The following is a 21,267-nucleotide window of genomic DNA, read 5'->3' as shown; positions in this document are numbered from 1 at the left end:
ATTGTTAGTCGCATGGTCACCCAAGTGTTTAGATCAAATCTGTCATTTTCGTCCATCTATAGAGTCTTTCCCAATGACTTAGGATAGGCAGTTGTTTAATAATATTAAAGATATGGCAATTTTCTAAAATCATCTTGTCAATTAGGAGCTGTCCTATTGTCCTCTGCTGTTTGGGCAGTACCCTTTCTGATGGAACAAGCTTATTTTTAACTAGATGTTGGACTACATTAGCCAGGGCTTTTCAACCAGTGGTATGGGTACCACCTGTGGGACATTGGCACCTGGCAGGTGGTACACGACCATCCTAGAAAAGTGGTAGCGGGGGAGGGGAATGAGCTGAACTGGTGGCAGCACCGCACAAGCCTGAGCGAGAGATGGCTGGAGCTGCAGGGCTGTCAGGGCTCAGTGGAAGTGCCAGGATCAGCACTTTTTCGGGGCTGTCAAGGCTCAGTGGAAGCACCAGGATCAGCACCAAGCTCCACCTGGAGCTCGGCGCTGATCCTGGTGCTTCTGCTGAGCCCAGAAGAAGCGCCGATGAGCTAGAATGTTGCAGCATCTCCAGGGTCTTGTGATTTACATTCAGATGCTTGGCAACTGATTCATATTTATGACGGTCACAGTGTCCCAGGGTCATGTGAAGTGACCAAAACCTGCTGCAACCAACCAGCAGACGGGGGGAATAAAAACCAAACACCCCCCACCCCTGCTCCCAATCCTCAACAGAAATGCTCACAACAATGAAAACCTTGGACAAGAGGAAGAGCGCCACCAGTCCGGCAGGCAGGTGTCTTGCTCGGCTGTGGCTTGGGGGGCACTTTTTTCAGTGCCATTGTAACTTCAAACAGTCACTAAGCGAACTCTTGTAAGTCAAGGACTACCTGTACTTCATCACTTTTTTCCTTTTTTGGGGGGGGGTCATCAGGTTTTTGACACCTTGCTAGGCGACTGGTGGTACTTGGATGTTGCCATATTCTAAAAGTGGTACAATGGGTGAAAAGGTTGAAAAGCCCTGACATTAGCTACCACACCAGTTAGGAATTTGGCAGTTAGTTAGCCTATAGTTGCCTGGTTTCCTTTTGTTGGATCCTTCATTGTCATGTTTAGACTGGATTTGGCATTTTTATCTATCTATATTATTATTGTTCATCACACCCTCAGCTAGATCAGGGGTGTCAAACTCAATTTCATTGAGGGCCGCATCAGCATTGCGGTTGCCCTCAAGGGGCTGGGTGGATATGGCCAGGGTGGGTGTAGCCTACTGGGTGGGCATGGCTAGAGTGCGTATGGCCTACTGGGTGGGCATGGCCAGCTCTACATTGTTTGCATCAAGGGGGCCTGGGCAGGAGTGGGACAGATCTGAGGGTGTCTGGCAGAAGGAGGGTCTCTGGGCCAGGGCCAAGTTAGTGGGGGCCGTTCCCTCACTGTTTCCAGGATGGCTTAACAGGCCACATGAAACCACTTCGCGGGCTAGATCTGGGCCCCGGGCCTTGTGTTTGACATGTCTGAGCTGGATGATCAGACTGGATTAGCAATTTGTATCCACCTATCAGGTCTTTCCCAAAGATGTAAAATAGGCAGATGTTGATGTATGATAATATTAGAGGTATCATCACAGGATATCAGCTGTTTGACATAAAGTTGCCTGTTGCAATTGTCTGATGATGAATTTGTCAGTGCTGATGGTGTTCAAGTGGTGCTTCAATTTATTATATTATTATATTATATTATATTATATTATATTATATTATATTATATTATATTATATTATATTATATTATATTATATTATATTATATTATATTATATTATATTATTGTTGTTGTTATTACTATTATCTATTTTTATTAGTACCTCAAGGCAGAGAACATGCCTAATATTTTGTCTCCTGAGTAGAGAGACTAACTCAGTTATCCAGGTGGTTTTTATGGCCATAGCAGGCCTAGAACTCAGAGTTGACTGGTTTTTCAGTCAACACCTTAACCAATATTCCAAACTAGTTGTTCAAATTGTCTGGGAAATTTTGAGAATTGAAGTCTATACATCTGGACAGAACTATGGTTCGGAAAAGCTACTCTCATCTGTTGATTAAAAATAATTAACAATTGTTCTTCAAGATTGAGTTCTTTACCTTTCTAAGCAATGTAAAAAAAAACTAAGAAATTATATACGTTAAAACAACATATATAACCAACCCTTGGGAATCATTTTAAAAATTATGCACAAAACAGCTGAAACCTCATTAATTTGTTTTCATCATTAAAACTTTGTGACTTTTTCTAAAAGCCCCTAACAGTGACCTCAATAACTCTCAAGGTCAAATATTCCATTTATGAGGATCGCCCCATATTTTTAACATTAAAAAAAGGTAAGTAAAGGAAATGATCACAGTTAGGCTTGCTGCCAGAATTCTAAAGATCAAGTTTCTTCAGGCAGAGATGATATCATCTACCCTTAAGATACTGATACTTGCAGATACTGACATATGTATATAAAATGAATCATAAACCACTTACTCATTTTTTATTTAATTGTTAAGTTCAAAATTTATATCATTATGTATCTTTTAAATATTTGCTTGATATAGAAGGCACTTACCTAAAAAACTTGCCCTAAAATAGAGAACAGGAGCTTGATAACTGCAAGAATATAGAACATGATATTCATAACGAATCACCTCTGATACTTCAGAGACTCCAGCCTCTTGAGAATCATCCAGACCTTCCTGAAACATAATTTATATTAGTAAATACAAGACTTGACAGGAAAAAAATAGCTTATTCCATCAAATTAGTACACATATGAAATAATCAAAACTAATATATCTTTTATTATGCATACATTGTATTATATCATGATAAGTCTGGAAATTGATGGTATATTTAAAAAAGTGCACACATGAATACAAACACAAAGACACACACATGTGTGTATGTGAGAGAGGGAGGGTTTAATATACTTGTGACAAACTGTTTTTTAAATAAATAAATTCATTCTCTTGTTCTAGTAATAATTAGACCCTTGGGGGTACCATCTTCTTTGTTTGGGGCAATTTAACTATAAGTCCCATTTTTTAAAAAAAATCTCTAGGCTATCCATATATTTCTTGTCTTACTGTTTAAAATGTCAAAAAGATGTCTTAGTGATATCACAAGTTTGTTTCCCTAAATATCATTATTTGGGATGGTATTTAGAATTGTGTCTTTCATGACCAGTCAGACTACTTTGGAATAGCTTCCCCTTAAAATTCAGAGAGTCCCCAGCCTATTAGCTTTTGGGAGAAATATGAAGACCTGGATCTTCACCCAGGCATTATGCTAAGGTGGAAGTTATCCCAGCAAATGCAAATGTAAACATGGAATTAATTGGATACTATAGCAGTGTAATGGGATCCGTGATGCTATTGTGAGGTTTTGTGGGTTTTATTTATTCAGATTTTATGAGTGTTGTTATGAGCTGCCTAGGATTATCATGTATAAAATAGAAGGGCATATAAGTTTTCTAAATAAATAAATACATTTGCACAATTAGTATCACGCAGTCAGTATCACACAGAGAGATAATATACAACAAATTTGGAAAAAAGTCTTTTCTCTTTCAGAACTCAGCTACGTTGAGTTGAAAGCCATATGCTTGTTTTCTCTTCAACTCAATGAACTATTGTATAGAACTTTCAAATATTCAAAATAATTCAAAAAAGTGACATACAAAACTGAGGTAACCCATCATGCTAAATTATTGTTTTACTTACCACCATTCACTGAATAATGCATAGTTGTATGCTTTAATACATCATGGTTTATAAACTACAGTGTCTAACTTCACAAAATATTTAATATTGTCAGCTGTACAGGGTTACTCTGTGATAAGATGGGCAGCCAATAAATTTAATAAATAAATAAATACAAAGCAGTAACCATAAAAACTACATTATGCTTTAGTACTATCCATGAAGTCAAATATTGTCTTCAGTAAAATGCTTAAAATTTATAATGAACTCCTCAGAATTACAGCAGAAAGGGATCATACAGAAAAAAGCAGTATTGCATTGCGGCATCACAAGCCTAGTCCTTTTTCTACATTTATCACAATCTAAACTAATGCCTGTGGCCATTACTGTCCAGATTACAAATATTATTTTGTTATTTGTTTATATCCCACCTTTATTATTTTTACAAATAACTCAAGGCAGCAAACACATCTAGTGCTCCTTCCTTCTCCTATTTTTCCCAAAACAACAGCTCTATGAGAGAGAGTTATTGAGTAGCTCAAGGTTAACAGGTGGCTTTCATGGCTAAGCAGGACTTGAACTTATGGTCTTCTTGCTTTCTAGCTTGGTGCCTCAACCACTAGACCAGGGGTGTCAAACTTGCCATGTCACGTGACATGTCGCAATGTATCATGACTTTTTCCCCCTTGTCGGAGCTGAGGTGGGTGCAGCTTCCACGTTATGCATCTAGCCTGCAGGCCAGCAGTTTGACAGCCCTGCACTAGATCCAAGTGGCTCTGGATTAAGATGGATTGAGTCTAAAATGGTATGCCTTATATAAGGCTATTTAATGAATCAAAGCTGAGAATCAGAGGCTTCCTTTCAACCAATATAATATTCCTAACCTATTACATCTATAGGGTTTCTTCCAACCAAGAAAAGATTTACAGATGTACAAAGGGGAAGAAAAATATTACATTAGAGTCACAGACAATTCACACAGCCAAACTCACACAGAATTCAAAGTATGGTTAAACCAATGTACAGTCTTCTTAAGAATGAAATTGTACCCTGAGCTGCATTTATTACTTCATTATTACTAACAAGTTAGGCTAGATAAATTTAACTGTATTATCTACTTTACTCATTACACTAAGTTGGTTGTCTATCACTGACAATCTTTTGATCACTTTGAGTAGTTAAGCATCCTTCTGTATGATTCATTTGAAAGAAAATAAATGTTAGACCCTAAATTTATATTGCTGGTGTTTATAATACTATTTTTAAACAGAAAATTAAAACTATTTACTCTTATACTAGCCTTGATCCTGTTGCTTACCTGCACAAACTATGTATATTTTAATTCATATGATAACAGCAATTTAAATTACTGAAATAAGAATACTTTAATTGTAAACATACTACTACTAGATTAGTCTTAATTATAATGAAATTTTTTTTACATTCTATCACAGAAGTGAAATAAATATTAGGCATTCATTAAATCCTTCCCAAAGACCATAATAACTCTTAACTGTTCAAAATATTCGCTCAGACAATTTATGACACTTTTTATTAATTACTGACCACTTGCAAACTGAAGTAATTTCCTTTGCAAATATAAGTAGTCATTTGGAAATGAAGCCATTTTATTTTTGAAAAAAAAACATTTATCATGGACTGAAAGACAAATATTGGAATATACATTACTATAACACAAAAAATATATTCCCAAAATATAAGCAGATATTCCTGCCAGAAAAACATATATCTATATGTACAAACACTGTACACTTCCAAGTTTGTATACTATATCGTTCAAAAATTTGAGATGTCCTTAGTAGTTAGCAACTGTAAGTATGGGAAATCACTGTGCAATTGTTTTTTTATGCATGAAGACCTAAAGAGCTGAAAGAAGCAATTAAAAACCAATAACTTAAGAACTTGTTTCAACCACAGCTAGTACTACCTTCCACAGAAACATTTCATACTATGCCAAACATAGTACTGTATTAGAAAACAAACTGATATAAGAAATGTACAGATAGTCCTCGACTTATGACCATTCGTTTAGCAACCATTCAAAGTTACAATGGGAGTGAAAAAAGTGACTTATGACCACTCCTCACACTTACAACTATTGCAGCATTCCCACAGTCACATGATTAAAATGCAATGCAATGCACAGTATCATGTGACCATTATTTGTCAGTTAGTCTGACAAAGTTAGTAGGGGATCCACTTAACAAATACATGATTCATTGAACAACTGCAGTGATCCACTTAACAAGTGGCAAAAAGGTCATAAAGTTGGGTGCAACTCACTTAACAACTACTATGCTTAGTAATGGAAATTTTGATTCCAATTGTAATCATAAGTTGAGAACTATCTGTGCCTATTCAAAAGAAATGATCAAATTCCTGAAGATCACAAACTAAAAGCACAGAAATATTTTTTACAAAGTCACTGAAACAAATAATTTAAGCACAGCAAGCTGTTTAATAAGTATGCATAGTAGGGATAATATCCAGTTTTGTTATAGATTTTAACTACATATTCAGAGCACAGGCTCATTAGCTTATCTTATTACCACTTGCATAGCAAGTTCTTCATCCTATAAACATACAAGAACTTCTGAATCCCGCTTAAGGCCAGTATTAATCCCTTTTTATTTGGTAAACAGTACTAACAGGATGCATAACAAAACATCTAGAGTACTCATGTGTAATCCTTTGCTGTTCACTAGGGTGAATATAAATAAGGAAGTAAACCTTGGTGTCTGCAAATGTTGATAGGACATTTTAACCATTTTCTGACAGAAATGTATTTTATGAACCAATATAGAACAGAAGAAATAATTAATAAAATAAGTGAAAAGATTTATCAAAAATTTTAATTGCACCGATGTTTTGTGAAATGAATGGTAGAGTAATTATTTATATAATGGCAAGTACATTCCTCTTGTGGCCAGGCATTCAGATGTCCAATGGTTAGATGTTTCAAAATTATGAAAAAAAGAACTATTTAGGTAATCCCTCTAATACAGGGGTCCCCAACCCCTAGTCCGTGGACTGGTACTGGGCTGCAGCATGCCAGCAACCGGTTCACACAAACAAGCAAAGCCCCATCCGTGGGATGCAAGCACCACACAAAACCACACACTCTTCGGTCCGTGGTTCGGGACCTCTGCTCTAATATACTCACCCAAAGCTGAGATAGTATTTCAGAAGATAGCCAGTTTAGATTTAACTTTAGTTTAACTTTTGCATGCTTCCTCCTCTAGAGACTAAACATTTTTGTTTGTGATTTTGAATTAAGCAATTTCCCACTACAATGAAACATATCTTAAATTATAAATTCAAGCAAGTCAGGATCAAGTCATGGCTTAGAATTATGACATATTCAATACTTTTAGTTCATGCATGACTGTTCAAGCTTCCATTTAATGTAAGCCTAGTTCAAAATCAGAAAGGGATGCTTTGTATTTCCTCTGCGAAGCAGAGTTTAATGTCACATTTTACATTGGTCTAGTTCAGGGGTAGGCAACCTTGGCTCTTTTATGACTCGTAGACTTCAATTCCCAGAATTCCTGAGCCAGCCATGCTGAGGGGAAAGAGAGAGGTTTCCATACTGAGCTCTGCTGGCTCAGGAATTCTGGGAGTTGAAGTCCATGAGTCATAAAAGAGCCAAGGTTGCCTACCCCTGGTCTAGGAGCATATAGTGTATACAGTTCACTGTTCTTTCCAAGAACAGCACTGTTGTACAAGCAAAAATCATATTCTAAAGACGAATACAGGATTTTTATTATCTTTTTTACTTTTTTCAGTCTCCCACACCATATTTTATATTATTTCAAGTTATCAAACTTTAGCAGCAACTTCTGCGGGGTAAAAGATATTGAACAAGTAGATGAGCTCAGCACATCTTGCTGTCTACAAATTGCTAGCTGAAACCTCATTCTTCTTTCACTTTTAGCTATGTTACACAGGTCTAATGGGAACTCAAGTTCAACAACATCTAGAGCAGACATGTCAAACACAAGGCCCGGGGGCCGGATCCGGCCCACGAAGTGGTTTCATGCGGCCCGCGAAGCCATCCTGAAAACAGTGAGGGAACGGGCCCCACTGCCTTGGCCATGGCCCAGAGACCCTCCTTCTGCCAGAGACCCTCAGATCTGTCACACCTCTGCCCAGGCCCCCATAGGCACCCTTGATGCGAACGATGTAGAGCTAGCCACGTCCACCCAGTAGGCCATATGCACTCTAGCCATGCCCACCCAGTAGGCCATGCCCACCCTGGCCATACCCACCTGGCCCCCTGAGGGCAACCACAATGATGATGCGGCCCTCAATGAAATTGAGTTTGACACCCCTGATCTAGAGAGTCAAATGTTATTAATTCTGTAATAGCAGAAAGAAATTCATATGAACCTGTTATAAACATTTGTGTCCAATTATATCTCACAAATAAGCTGAGTTTACCTATTAACATGCATTATATGAACAATTTATTAGTATTTTCATAAAAAGAGTTCTTTTTGAAGTGTTTTAATATATGGGTTAATTTGGTGTTATCATAATTATAAACTTGAGAGACTGTCACTGATTTCAACTGGATTTTGAATTGTGAAAGACTGAACTTGTAAGTATAGCTTGTGATCAAAAGATATGTAATTATTATTCAGAGTTTAAAAATGAAATGAAACCTTTTTTAACAATAATTTAAAATTGCCCCAAACCAGTTAGTTTTTAGTTGTTGCTTCTTCATTGCAATATTATTTGCTGTACTGCATGGGGAAACCAATCTGGAACTGCCTGTTTTCTAAACAAATTGGGAAGCTGTCATCAGGAAGCATCTGTTTTATTACATTCAATAAAAGATTCTTGTACTATCATTTTGGAATACTAAGTACAATAGATACCAAGCTCACTGTTTCTATCTCATCTCAACTAACCTATTATTTAAAAAGCAGCACTACTTAATTAATGTACAAGATTTTCACAAATCTCAATAACTCTTCAGTATTTTAATCCTATGTTTGCTCTCAAATGTGGAGGGATCTGCTCTTTTTAAAGCTACTTGTTAAAAATTACCTTAAAAATTAATCCAAAATACAGATTTCTGCTTTTGTAAACATGTTAATTGTACATTTTCTCAGAAAGCTGTTCAACAAGATCCTTCAAGCAAAGTTCAATATAGTGGGAGCTGTTAATTTGGCAGCATTTCAAAAGGATCTGGAATCCAGCCAACATCAACTGGCCTAGGTTATGGAAAAATACAGAGAGGGAGAAGGCTCTTTGAAAGAAGAGGAAGCTGATAAAAGTTGCATCATTTTCTACTCTCAAACATTGATAACACTTGATCCAGAAAGCATTTTTGAAGCAAAATTCCCCAGAAATGCAGAACCAGCTTTTTATATATGTTAGTAACATGAACTCATAATTCTGGGATAGTGTAATACAAATGCCAAAAATATGTATCATTCCTACAGGAATGCATTACCACCACCACCCTCTCATTGTTCTTACATTCTCTCACTGTCCCTTGTATTGCTTTTCAAAATTCGTACTAGTCATAAAGAATCGTTCCCATGAACAAAGAAACAAGAGACAGACTTGTTATTACATCATCATTTGTTTAATTATGATTTATTAAATAAATGACAATGACTGGGTTTAGTTAATATAATAAATCAAAGCCAAACAAATCATGTTATGTCTTATTTTGTTGTCTGAATTAGTCCAAAGAATTTCAAACATAATCAGCTAAAATGTTATTCAGTAGGCTATGAGTATGTTACCTATTCTTCCTGTTGTTTATGACTCTGTAATTTTATTTATTTATCAAATTTGTATAGCTGCCTATCTCACCAAAAGCAACTCTGGGTGATGTGGAACAATCACATAAAAACACAAATATAAAAACAGCAGATACTAAAAATATAGAAATCTACATTAAGAAATGAATAGCATAAAAACACATATACAAATCCCTAGGCAACAAGAGAATAAAAATGGCCATCTCACCAATGGAGCCATCTAAGCAAATCTCTAGTTTCCTAGGAGCTCCAAGCCTGATAACATAACCAGGTCTTGAGGGCTTTCCAAAATGACTAAAGGGACGGGGTTAATTTAATTTTGGGAAGGAGAATGTTCCATAAGATGGGCACTACAGAAGAGAAGGCACATCTCCTGGGACCTGCCAAATATGGTTTTCTAACTGATGGTACCCTCAACTTGCCATCTCTGCCAGATCTAACAGAGCAGGCTGAAATAAATGGGGAGAGGCGATTCCTCAGATAGCCTATTCCCATGCCACGATGGCATAAAACCAGCACTTTATATTTAGATCTGGAAGCAAACTGGCAACCCATACAGTTTGCAATGCAGAGGCGCAACACACACTGTGTGAGGAGCACATATAACTACCAGCACTGCTGCATTTCATATCAGCTGAAGATTCTAGATACTCTTCAAGGGTCCTCCCATGTGGAGTGCATTGCATCCATCTAATGTGGAAGAGAGTTGGGCACGAGTGCCTGTAAGCAGGCCTGCCGTTCCAGGAATGGGCAGACAAGAGGGAGCTTTGCAAAGGTCCTCCTAGTCACAATTGTTATGAGTCTAGGAGGACCTCCAGACTGTAATATTGTGTTGCAGTATGTTGCATACAAAGTATGGTGCAGAAGAAGGAAAAGAAAGAAGATTAGAAGGAGAAGGAGAAAAAAAGACTAGGAAAAAAAATCAGAAATCAAAGTTTTACCTAAGAATAAAATAAAAGAGTTGGAATTTCAAATGACTGAAGTCGGATGAAGCAAGAAACCGTAACTCGAGGAGGAGGAGTACTATTCAGTAAATGACTTCTGTGCTTGAGATGAAAGCATACCCTGTGAATTGCCAAAATAACTGCCTGAAACTTACCTGATCAGTCCACTGAAAAGTAGAGGACAAGACGGTATGAGAACAGAGCAGATACAGTTCCATATGAAATACAGAAAGAAGAATCAAAAAAGGTACAAAAGACAAATGAACAGGGAAAATAAAATGAGCTGAAAAGGAGGAAAAATAATGACAAAAGAAAAAAAAGGTAGAATGTGTAAAATGGAACAGGGAAAAGGAGATGAAAATTACATTGTATGGCAGGTCTCTGCCAGTTAGGGCAGCTGCCCAAGAGATCTCTTGACTGACTGATGAAATTAACCTGACTTCAAGTTAATATGATCGAATAATAAACATAGGAAAGAAAAGATAAAGGAGAAAGAAAAGATAGTACATTCTTTCTCTGAGTGAAAGTTGTAGCATTCAGGTATGAGACAACAAAGAAAGGGGTTCTGTCCCTTTGACCACAATTGGTAAGAACCAAGAAATTAAGGACTGGTTCCTAGAGAAGGGAGAGGCCTGACTATGTACTCTTGGGAATAATGGGTTTGGAATGTAGATGTGTGTATTCAAGTCTAGCTGCCGGGTATAATTATTAATATTGCAGTTGGAGCTAAATTGGAAGGAAAATCATTATCCTGTACACTGTTTGATTGGGTGAGGCTAAAGAAAAAAAAGACAGGGAAAGGTAAGATGGAAATGGTACAAGTTGTTCCATGGGAAAAGAGTTTGTAAATTTCCATTCCCCCAATCTGAACTCTTCGTTCATACTTGGCCTGATGCCACTGAATGTCAGGTTGTCTATGATGAAACTGTGAAGAGAAGGGCAGACCTGGTGTCCATCACTGAACTGGCTGAATAGTTAGGTGAGGGGGCAGTCCTCCTCCTCAGTGAGATCTACCCAGCTGAGTACTGAGTAATACCTACACATTTGTAGGTTGACCAGAATTTTAAGCTGGGGTTGCTGCTATTTTATAATCTCTTAGCAAATAGCAGCCAACCTTTACCAAAGTAGTCATTGATACTGTAATGAACATTATTGGATTTCATTATGGCCACACAGGATGTTTTTAAGTAGCACTTGTCTGATAATATCTAGCAAAAAAAACTACTAGTGCTACATTAAAGTGACACCTAATATGGCAAAGCAAATTTTTATTTTGTCTCTTTGTCCCTGTCTCTGTCTGTCTGTCTGTCTGTCTGTCTGTCTGTCTGTCTGTCTGTCTGTCTGTCTCTCTCTCTCTCTCTCTCTCTCTCTCTCTCTCTCTCTCTCACACACACACACACACACACACACACACACACACACACACACATGCAGAAATAAGTATTCATTGCTCACCACCCAAGTGAGATACAGCTATTTAGAAAATCTGGAAAAGAATAATCCTCCCAATGAATGCAGGTTTTGCATTTATTCAGGAAATACATTCTAGACTATCTGGTATGAATGAGGTGCCAACAAAAGGAACTTTCCCCACTAGAATACATATTTATCATTGTCTCAACATTGTTTGTTACATCCTAAACTCTACATTTCCTCAGGCTCACTTTACCTTGAAACAAGGTAAAGCAGTACAACAAATGAGCATGAATATATTTACAATATCATACAAATACTAGATTAAAATTTCTTCCATGTAAAGGATGTTGTCAGGACTTGTCTGCTTGGTTTGATGTTATCTGTATACTTTATTCTACCTCCCAGGTGTTCCTTATTACTGCTAAACTCCACTTATTGCTTGTAATCACCCACCCCCATCTCCACTTGCCTCATACAATCAACTTAGTTTGGCTGTTTGGCAGAACTTACTGAACTGAATCCAATTCTTTGCTTACCCAATAATCTGGAAACAACCAGTGAAACATATGTGCTCAATTACATACAATGTTGTAGAATCAGAACATTTCACAATACCATTGCTTTCCAATAACTGTTATTTCAAAACCATTGGGAATAATTCTTGGCATGTGAACAGAACTTCCTTGAGTCTGAATATGCACCAAATAGACCCCAAAGCGAAGAGGATTATAGGTGGGTTTTTCAGTTGCAGGCCATGAAATCATGATACTAAGCGGAAAAGAAAAAAACAAAGATGCAAATGATGCCTTAAAGAATCTTTCCTCACCTTGCATTCCTTTCAAAGTTAATTTGTAACAATCAGTAAACACTATATTAATAATGAAGAAAAACAGCTTTTCAAGAACTCACTAACAGACCATTACCATGATATTAGAAATAGCATACTCTTACAATGATTGCTTCTAAACAAGTCCTAATCATGATAATACCATCTTCTTCATATCTATTTTTTCAAGTTTTATTCCACTGTTTTAATTATATTTTAAAAGGAAGTAATTTGTACATACTATGAGGATGAATCTATTTGCACGGTCTATTTTTCAAACAAAACTTTTATTTAATTAATTTTATTTAACTTTTTAAAGATTTATTACAAAGGCTAGGACTTTTACCGTATAAAGTTTGGGTGATGGAACAGAAGAAAGCATATTAACTGCTGCAAGCCTGAGTAGGTTTGCAATTTCTTTGAGATTCATTTGAGTGGTACAAAGAAGACAAAGTTTTATGTGCCTTAAGGGGAATAATACAAAGATATTTTTTTTTCTTTGTAAGGAAGTGACTTTCACTTAATGCTATAGTTATCCTGCCTTTTGATCCCACTGCAATAAACATCATGGGGAAACTGTTTGCTTCCTTTCTCACACAAAAGGCATGTTCATGAATAACAATAAACTATAATTAAGTTCCAGGCATAGGCAGGAATCCCCTCTCCAGTTCCCTCCCTTGTTATTTGTAGAAGAATAAACCAGGCTTCAGATTTGTTTCAGAAGAGTTAGGGTTTGTTATGTATAATCCAGAAATAGTGGTTTAAAATTATTTTTTTGGATGGTAGAAAGCAATCTAAGAAAGCCTGAGAATTTGAAAATGGTTCATTTACTAACTTCATACGACAAATTTCCAAACTACTAAACTATTTACTTCCCTTCTTTCCATATAGAAGAAAAAGAAACCAGCAGTGTATTTTCATCACAGGCAAATTCACTCCCTATCAAAAAAAACCAACACACTTAGATACATCTTTGGGACCAGAAAAAAAACTACTTCTTTCTTTAAAGTAGAAACTGGTAACATACAGACAAAGAACTCCATCTTCATCATTGTTGTTGTTATTATTGCAAACATAGGTTGTGTATATATATATATATGTCTGACATTATTACTAACATTCAGTAGTGCTTCACCAAGATTGATCAATAACTTCTTAAAACTTTATGGTCATATTTAACAAATATGTTTATTAATTGCTGGTTTCCTACATATTTCGAACATTTTTTTCAAAATAAAAGCAAAGGAATTCCCCACTGTTTACCTTTTTATTTTTTTTGTTTTATCTTCAATAAGGAAAAGAATAGATAACCATACCAATGTCAGACAATGTTAGATAACACAAATTGGAATGCTTACTAATAAGACGAATATAGGGACGCGGTGGCTCAGTGGGTTAGGACGCTGAGCTTGTCAATCAGAAGGTCGGCAGTTTGGCGGGTCGAATCCCGAGTGCCGCGTAACAGAGTGAGCGCCTGTTACTCGTCCCAGCTTCTGCCAACCTAGCAGTTCGAAAGCACGTAAAAATGCAAGTAGAAAAATAGGGACCACTAGGGTGGGAAGGTAACAGCGTTCCGTGCGCCTTTGGAGTCTAGTCATGCCGGCCACATGACCACGGAGACATCCTCGGACAAGCGCTGGCCCTTCGGCTTTGAAACGGAGATGAGCACCGGCCCCTAGAGTCGGAAACGACTAGCATGCATGTGCGGGGGAACCTTTACCTTTACCTTAAGACGATTATATTCAATCTGATATTATGCAGTGTAACTACATTTGAGGAAAAGGATAATTTTTCAAAAATATATAGATTTTTCTTACAACAGCCTTTTTTTAGTTCTCCTTAAAAAATCTGGGATAATCAAATGATAATGATAGACAGTACTTTTAGAAAGTTATAATTCAACATATATAATAAAAGATATTAAATTTAAAAAGAAGTATGAAATAATAGTTCTGTATACATATTTGTAGTTTGCCAGTGTATGCATGATATAAAAATAAAATAGTATGGAGAAATATAGTGAGTGTGTTTATGTAAACTAGTTTTACCTTTCTTTTTTCTTTAATATCTTAGCTTACTATATCTTACTCCTGTTTTGGACTCTGCATAAAGTTCTATATGGTGGATATTTACTTACAGCATATAGTTGCCCATTTCACCCAGGTGACTGTGTAACATATATGGATTTAAAAGCAGAAAAACCCACACCAAAAACCCTGGCATTTATTTTGTTTTCTTGTATAATACAGGTAGTCCTTGTTTACCAACTGCTTTGTTAGTAAACATTCAAAATTAAATGGTGAAAAACAAAAAGGTTTTGCAACCAATTCTCACATCTACAATATTTCAGTCACATGATCACATTCAGGTGCTTTGCAACCAATATGCATTTACAACTGTTGCAGCATCCTGTACTCATGTCAACACCATTTGCACGCTTCCCAATTGTCTGCAACAATTAATGGAAAACATGAAAGTAAAATTGCAAGTCTGTCACAGTCACATTTCCCCTTAGTGACAGCAGCGGGTAGTGATGGAGCTGCCAGTCCCAATTGTGATTGCTAAACGAAAAATATAGAAGGAACACCATAGGACTTTTTACATAGGACTTCAATGTAAGAGTACGTGCAAAACCACCCCAATTCTTATCTAATATCACTAAAAAATTAGCTCATTGCAAAGCAGTTTTGCCAACTGTCTTGTAGAATACTAAATTTTCACATAAAAACTTCAATAATAGCCTAGGAATTAATCTTCAAATGTAATGTTCTTCACATGAGAAAATATTCATTCATTCTGTCATACTGAGTCGTAGGCTGTATGTCTTTTGTTTCAATCTCCTGCTCAGTTCAGGAATCACTAAATAATCTCTGGAAGTGCCGATCCTGTTTCGATTAAAAACTTCCAACTGAGAGGAGTCTCTCCTAATGCTTAACAGTTCTTATTAGGAAAAAATTCTTAATATTTATCTCAAATCTCCTTTTAATTTTGGCCTCTTATTCCTCTCAATTTTTATTTAGAAAATCTCCACACTCCTCTTCCATGCAACATTCTTTTAGATATTTGCAGACCATTATCATATCCTTCCTCAGTCTTTTGTGATATAAACCATGCCCAATTCTTTTAATGATTCATTATAGGACTTGTCTCCAAATGCCTTATCTTCCTGGTAGCTCTACTATGAATGTGCTCCAGCTTTCCATTTTCCAAACTACAATCTACAGAATGATGTGAAGCCTCTGGAGTGCAATTATTCAACCACTTGCAAATCCATTACATTCCAGTACTCTCTAGCCCATGTTTTAAAGTCTATAAAGGTATATGTAGTCCTTGCTTAAGGGACGTGGTGGCTCAGTGGGTTAGGACGCTGAGCTTGTCGATCAGAAGGTCGGCAGTTTGGCGGGTCGAATCCCGAGTGCCGCGTAACAGAGTAAGGGACCACTACGGTGGGAAGGTAACAGCGTTCCGTGCGCCTTTGGCGTCTAGTCATGCCGGCCACATGACCACGGAGACGTCCTCAGACAAGCGCTGGCTCTTCGGCTTTGAAACGGAGATGAGCACCAGCCCCTAGAGTCAGAAACGACTAGCACGCATGTGCGGGGGAACCTTTACTTTTACCTTTAGTCCTTGCTTACTGATAACTGGGACTGTAGAAACTCTACCTTAGATACTCTACTATTTCAGACAAATGGTTGTCCAATCTCTTCTTAAAAACTTTTAGTGTTGGAGCACCCACAACTTCTGGAAGCAAGTCGTTCCACTGATTAATTGTTCTGTCAGGAAATTTCTCCTTATTTCTAGGTTGCTTCTCTCCTTGATTAGTTTTCATCCACTGCTTCTTGTCCTGCTTTCAGGTGCTTTGGAGAATAGGTTTACCCCCTCTTCTTTGTGGAGATATTGGAACACTGCTATCATGTTGCCCCTAGTCCTTCTTTCCAGTAGAGTCGATATACCCAATTGCTGCAACCGTTCTTCATATATTTTAGTCTTCAGTCTTCTAATCATTTTTGTGGATCTTCTTTGCACTCTTTGTAAAGTCTCAACATCTTTTTTATAAACACCAAAACTGGATGCAATATTCCAAGTGTGGTCTTACAAAAGCATTACAAAGTGGTATTAACACTTCACATGATCTTGATTCTATCTCTCTATTAATGCAGTCTAGGATTGTGTTGGCTTTTTTGGCAGTTGCAGCATACTGCTGGCTCATATTTAAGTGATTGTCCAATAGGACTCCAAGATCCCTCTCACAGTTACTACCTTTGAGCCAGGTTCCACCTGTACTGTACCTATACATTTGGTTTTTCTTGCCTAAATGTAACACCTTACTTTTCTGTACACTAAATTTCATTTTGTTAGATAGATTGTTTGTTAAATGTATGTGGAAAATATATCTATCTAGGAAAATGCAGAGATTTGCAAAATCTCTGCAAAAAGGTTTTCAAAATAATACAAAACACACAACCTGTAAAGTAAAATGAGTAGTGATCAAGAGTAGTGATGCTTCATACTGCCCACCAACACTTAAAAATCCTCTGTATGGCTTTAGATATTACATCATTTTTTTAAAAAAAAAGCCCAATTGCATATTCTGCAAATGTTTATGTTCTAATTCTCATTCCTCCCCCACAAGGACATTATTGTGCATATAGCAGCTGCCTTGAACATTTTATACATGCTACAGTTCCCAAAGAACTGCAGAAATTACACCCCATCCCTAGAAAAGCAATATATTGAAAGAAAAGAGCAAACTATTCACAGCCCTGCTTATGAACTGGAGAAGAAATAGAAAACCTATTTACATGGTAAGCTACAATATAAAGCAAATCTCCTAATTAAGTCTCTAATCAAAGTGCTTGTACTGAGAATGAAAACCAAAATCATTATATATCTAATGTCTTTTGCCTTAAATGTGTATGCAGCTAAACCCAAGAACAGTTTCTAACTTTTCAACCTTTAGGTAGGTTTTTGAAACAGTGCTATAAGCTGTCTCAGAGAACATTAAATGTTGAGTTGTTTGGTGAATGAGTAAGTTTTGTATAATATCATTATAGATCAGGGTACCCAACTCCCAGTCCATGGACCAGTACACGGGGGCCACAACATGCCAGCAACCGGTCTGCACAAACAAGCAAAGCCCCATCCGTGAGATGCAGGCAGCACACAAAACCATGTGCTCTCTGGTCCATGGAAAAACCTTTCTCCATGGAACCGTTCCCTGGTGCCCAAAAGGTTGGGGACCTCTGCTATAGATGATTGGCAGACTTGGCAATAGTTTACTATGTAATAGCATATATAATAGTTTGGAAAGCTTTTGGAAAATTAATTAACTCCATACAAAATTGTTATGATAATCAACAATAAACAAACTGGTAAATACACATTTTCCTTGAAATGTCAAATACACTTTCTTTGAGTTTGTTGAGGGAATAACCTTTTGCTGGACAGTCTTGAATTAATTGTATATATTAAAAATGTTGAGGGATGTGGTGGCTCAGTGGGTTAGGACGCTGAGCTTGTCGATCTGAAGGTCGGCAGTTTGGCGGGTCGAATCCAGAGTGCCGTGTAACAGAGTGAGCGCCTGTTACTCGTCCCAGCTTCTGCCAACCTAGCAGTTCGAAAGCACGTAAAAATGCAAGTAGAAAAATAGGGACCACTACGGTGGGAAGGTAACGCCTTTGGCGTCTAGTCATGCCGGCGACATGAGCATGGAGATGTCCTCAGACAAGCGCTGGCTCTTCGGCTTTGAAACGGAGATGAGCACCAGCCCCTAGAGTTGGAAACAACTAGCACGCATGTGCGGGGGAACCTTTACCTTTACCTTTATTAAAAATGCAAACAAAAAATACAAACAAAAAAATACTCTTTTTATCTCTCTCCCTCTCTCTTCCTCTCTCTCTCTCTCAAAGTAAGTGGGAAAACCAGATTCACTTAACAACTGTGTTACTAACTTAACAACTGTAGTGATTCACTTAACCATTGTAGCAAGATCTATCAAAAAATGGGGCAAAATTAATTGCCTTTAAGTCTCAATTTGCAATCTGAATAATCTTTCCTTAAGTGCAATTTCTATTGAACACCATCAATGCTATTTGTTCTTTTGATGTTATTATTTCACACAAGAACACTATAGTTTTGCCAAACCATGTTCACAGATTTTTTTTAATCAAGATATGTAATTGTTGTTAGTTGTGAATTCGTGTCTGACCCATCACGACCCCATGGACAACGTTCCTCCAGGCCTTCCTGTCCTCTACTACCTTCTGGAGTCCATTTAGGCTCACACCTACTGCTTCAGTGACTCCATCCAGCCACCTCATTCTCTGTCGTCCCAATCTTTCCCAGCATTAGGATCTTCTCCAGTGAGTCCTTCCTTCTCATTAGGTTGCCAAAGTATTTGAGTTTTAACTTCATGATCTGGCCTTCTAAAGAGCAGTCGGGATTGATCTCCCGACTGTTACCCAACTCTAAAGATGGGTAACATTGTTGTAAAGACCAAAAATCAAGCTTTGCAGATCTCTATCTGGCTCAAACACATTTTAAGCAGTGCCCTTGAAAGTGACCTTCCAGCCTAATTCATTTACCTATCTGGCCCCAGAATGAGTGCTATTGATTACATAACTGTCTCCAGGGACCTTCGGCTTTATGCAAAGGCCCCAGAAGCTATGCCTAAGTTTGATAGTGATCATTTCCCAATCCTGCTCAGTTAAATGCTTTCTACCAAGGAACAGATATTGAGGATTGCTGCGAATCCTTACTAATGCCAGCAAGAAGAACTTACTGCTAAGCCACGTGAACCCCCTCCACCACCATCTGCATCAAATAATAACCAAGCTAGTGGCCTCAGATCACCCCGATATCAGATGAATCTCCTGATGCATTCTTGGAGAACTATAACACCCTTACCCAAGTGCACCTTCAAAGCAACAACAGCACCATTCCAAGCCATGGTGTCAAGCATGGAAATCAGGAAACTCTGGCAGTTCAAATGAATATAAGGGTTTATTGCAAGCTTAAGCTCTCTACAAGAATCTGAACTACTAACTGTTAAAGCAAATTGGCAGTAGATAAGATTCAGTGGAATTCAAGGTGGACTGGACTTAGATCTCTTGTGGGCGCAAAGTCCCTCAGGACTGATGACATGTTTGACGTCTCCCTCAGGCTCAGCCTGGTCATCTCCTACACATGGTTTGACAAGGATTGTGTTAACGATAGTTCAATGATTTGCATTCACAGTCTCCCAATTTTGCATCATTGCAACCTGTTCAGTCGAAATCTCTAAGATCAGCCATTCAAGTCCCAAAATGTGTCTCTAGTACCACCCTGCAACTAGAGATAGGAAGATAGAGTGTGGGTGACTATTGACTCTTTTTTCCCCTTGTCCCACTAACTATGAGGGATGATTTACAATCCACATGGAAAAAGACAGTGAAAAATAAAATCTCACACCTGGGCTGCTCTCCAGGTCTTCTATGGGATATGATCAAGCCAAAGCATTCATTAAACAGCATAACACAAATGCAACCTAGTCAGGTCTCCAATCTTCATTGCCAATGAGACTAACAGCTACGCTGTCTCTCTTATGACATACTTAACTAATCTTGAAGTACCTAACCACCAGAAGACCTTTATTCTGGCACAATGTCATGCCTTCCCGTCAGCTGTCTTTGAAGGTAAATACAGGAAGATCCCCTATCTGGACTGATAATGCTCCTGTGACTCTGAATACCTTGAAACTACAGTTTGTGCATTTCACTAGTGCCTTACTACAGAGACATTTGTACTAGCCTCACTTTACTATTACTTCATAAACCAGAGTACACAAGACTATTTCATACCTCCCTGCTGCTTTCAGCTACCCCCACGTTGTATAATGTTGCTACACTGTATACTATTGCTAGCAGCACTTAAAATGCATCAGAAGAAGGCCTGTGCCATAAACTAGTGTTAATGAGCACCTAGATCACATTTCTAAATGCTCTTTATTATGATAGATCTAGTCTGCCATCTTCCCCTATACTGACATCCAACTCCTATTCATCCTTTTAGTCTTTTTAAAGATTTCTGTTTTTATATTTTTTAGCCTTTTGTATGTATAATATTTTTTATTCTAATACCGTATATTATTTACACTTTTTAATTCTTTGCACCTTATCCTCCTTATGCTGGTCTTTAATAAAGAATTGATTTGACTTGATTAACTTTAACTTTCAGTATTTTATTTGATCATATAAAATTAATTAATTGTCTCTGCCAATCATTTAACACCTTAATATCAATTCTTACTGCAATTGTTAGAAATAAAAGTTGAGCTTCAGTAAAACATTCATTTTTACTATTGCTATTTTTCTAGCCAAGCCAATGTTAGCTTTCTCCAAATAATAATAATAATAATAATAATAATAATAATAATAATAATAATAATAAGAAGAAGAAGAAGAAGAAGAAGAAGAAGAAGAAGAAGAAGAAGAAGAAGAAGAAGAAGAAGAAGAAGAAGTAGTTGGAAGGGACCTTGAAGGTCATCTAGTCCAACCCCCTGCTCTGGCAGAAAACCCTA

The 21,267-nt window shown here is 37.4% G+C and overlaps 1 protein-coding gene across 1 annotated transcript in view; it reads right to left on the bottom strand.

Moving 5' to 3' along the window:
- The window catches only part of LOC308662713 (ubiquitin-like-conjugating enzyme ATG10), a gene marked incomplete at its 5' end in the record, with an annotated part of 123,427 nt that overhangs the window by 44,179 nt on the left and 57,981 nt on the right, over positions 1 to 21,267 (bottom strand). Inside the window, one exon of the mRNA XM_081318855.1 lies at positions 2,595 to 2,721. Coding sequence (XP_081174981.1) covers positions 2,595 to 2,721 — 127 coding nt within the window. The remainder of the gene's footprint in view (positions 1 to 2,594; positions 2,722 to 21,267) is intronic.

This window comes from Vipera berus (assembly GCF_964194415.1).
Source record: "Vipera berus genome assembly, chromosome: 2".
Classification (NCBI taxonomy): Eukaryota; Metazoa; Chordata; class Lepidosauria; order Squamata; family Viperidae; genus Vipera; species Vipera berus.
Note: the sequence above shows the minus strand (reverse complement) of the source record. Positions and strands in the feature narration are given on the sequence as shown.